This window comes from Pteropus vampyrus, unplaced genomic scaffold, assembly GCF_000151845.1.
Source record: "Pteropus vampyrus isolate Shadow unplaced genomic scaffold, Pvam_2.0 Scaffold692, whole genome shotgun sequence".
NCBI lineage: Eukaryota > Metazoa > Chordata > Mammalia > Chiroptera > Pteropodidae > Pteropus > Pteropus vampyrus.
Window position 1 is genome coordinate 63,594 of NW_011889473.1, and position 2,228 is coordinate 65,821.

General features: G+C 53.3%; 1 gene segment (V, D, J or C); it reads right to left on the reverse strand.

The window, feature by feature from the left end:
• Nucleotides 1-1,233: 1,233 nt before the first annotated feature.
• On the reverse strand, nucleotides 1,234-1,782 carry LOC105309221. The segment is given in 2 exon segments: nucleotides 1,234-1,562; nucleotides 1,664-1,782. Coding segments are annotated over 2 exon segments (375 nt in total).
• Nucleotides 1,783-2,228: the final 446 nt, after the last annotated feature.

Sequence of the window (2,228 nt, forward strand, 5' to 3'; positions counted from 1 at the left end):
TATAGACTACTGGTCTAGGGTGTGAATATTTCTTCCCTCTACACGATTCTGTTCTGTTAGATAAAGAGGATCCATCTGTCTTTATCAAAGACACAATGTGGGTACACTAGAGAGGCTCACTTCTCTATGTAAACCTAAAGAGGTGAATATGGCCAACACGGTAGAGCGATCAACCCTTGTTTGTTTGGATTGTGGTGCTGGGCCACCCCATGAGGCCTGGACGGAGAAAAGCTCTTCTGGGTAAAGAGGAGGCCACTTCTGTGGGAAGCTCAAAGTGCTCTTTCCTCTACAGACCAGGAACCAGAGAGAAGTCCAAACACATGGGTCCCTCACCTGAACCCTCATCACTCTAGTCACAGCACCTGTAGCTACCTTCTTACTGGGACCATTCCTGGATATGGGGACGATTTAGGCAAAGACTGTGATGGAGTCTGAAGGCACAACAGCAGAGCGACTGTGCAATGCCAGGGCCCAGTGCAGAATCATAGGAGGGGACCCATGTCAAAAATTAAGAATGAAGTGACAGCGAGGGCTCAGCGTGCACTTCTGAGTAATGCACGATTCCTGTTCTGTGTCTCCTCACTCGATGGCTGGACAACGACTCCGGCATCTCCATCCTGATTCTGCACAAGAAAGCGTCTTATCACTCTGTTTATAAACGGGGCTCATGCCACCAGAGATCCTGCTTCAGGACTGTGGAATGATGGTGCCCTGTGGTCCATCCCCTACGGGGAACCCGTTCTGAGTGATGGGCCCATGTGGGGACAGCATGTGCCTGTGGGGGCAGAGAGCCTGAGGTCAGCACACAGGAGTCTGCACTGTGCTGGGTCTCTCTTTGTGCAGGTATTTTCCAGCCACAGGGAAGAAGACAGCCCTCAGGATGGTCCCTCTGCTGAGACATGAAAACAGACGCATAGAAAACTGGTGAAGGAAGGTCCCCAGCCACCAGTGATATGTCGTCCACAGACAGAAAAGGTGCATTTTCATTTTATTCCTGTGAGAACAGGAGAAGTTAGAGCCATGTCGAAAAAGTCAGGGTTGTCCCCGTGGGAGCTGAGAACTTTGAGAGGAAATCGCTGCTTCCAACAGGACGCACCTTCCCACCTTCCTGTGCACCTGCTGCTGGTCTGGTCTGTGTGTGCTGTGCTTTGTGTGACCTGAGAGCCCCCTTGTGACCTGATCGGCCCCTACAGCTCCCCCTCCTGTCTCCCTCAGGGAGGTTTGTGACGGGGCTCACACTGAGGTCCCCTCCCTGTGTCTCGCACAGTAATACAGGGCCGTGTCCTCAGCCTTCAGGCTGCTCATTTGCAGATACAGCATGTTCTTGGCGTTGTCTCTGGAGATGGTGAATCGGCCCTTCACGGAGGCAGCGTAGTATGTGCTGCTGCCACCACCACTAATGTATGAGACCCACTCCAGCCCCTTCCCTGGAGCCTGACGGACCCAGCTCATGTAGTAGCTACTGAAGGTGAATCCAGAGGCTGCACAAGAGAGTCGCAGAGACCCCCCGGGCCGCACCACGTCTCCCCCAGACTCCACCAGCTGCACCTCACACTGGACACCTGTGAACACAGACACGTCAGGGTCAGGAAAATGTCACACGTCCGTGTTCCTCACTCACACCCACTCACGTACTCAGTGTCCCTTGTTCCCCATCAGTCACCTCGTAAAACAGTGACGAGGAAAACCCAGCTGAGCCCAAACGCCATGGTGCGTCGTGCGTGTTCAGACCTGATCCTGGAATGGGGACTCCTGGGAATCGCGGGGCTGGGCTCCTGTCCCAGAGCTGCAGGCTCGGGGCTGGGCTGGCTTTTATCAGCAGAGGGGCCCTATTTGCATGTGCTCTGACTGTTTAAAGAGCTCTGGGATTGGGGACCCACAGAGAGGGCAGCGACCCAGAGCAGACGTGGCTGTGTTCAGACATGTGGTGGCAATGAGAACATTTGGTGAAATATGACGTTTACTGTGACATGTGTTACTTAAACACTTAGCACCATTGTCTCATTTCATTTTACTCATGCACTTAAGTCATGTGACGTGATATCATTTACCTGCATCACAGGTGAACAAGGCCATACATGACCACGGAGATCTTGCTGGTATTGAGAGCTCATATGTATAACAGTGAACTCATGTGTGTGGCCCTGCATGCTCTGCACTGCACCCCACTGCTCCCCTGGGCCACCTCCAGGACAGAGGGGACGTGCCCAGTGAGGTGCAGTTCTCCG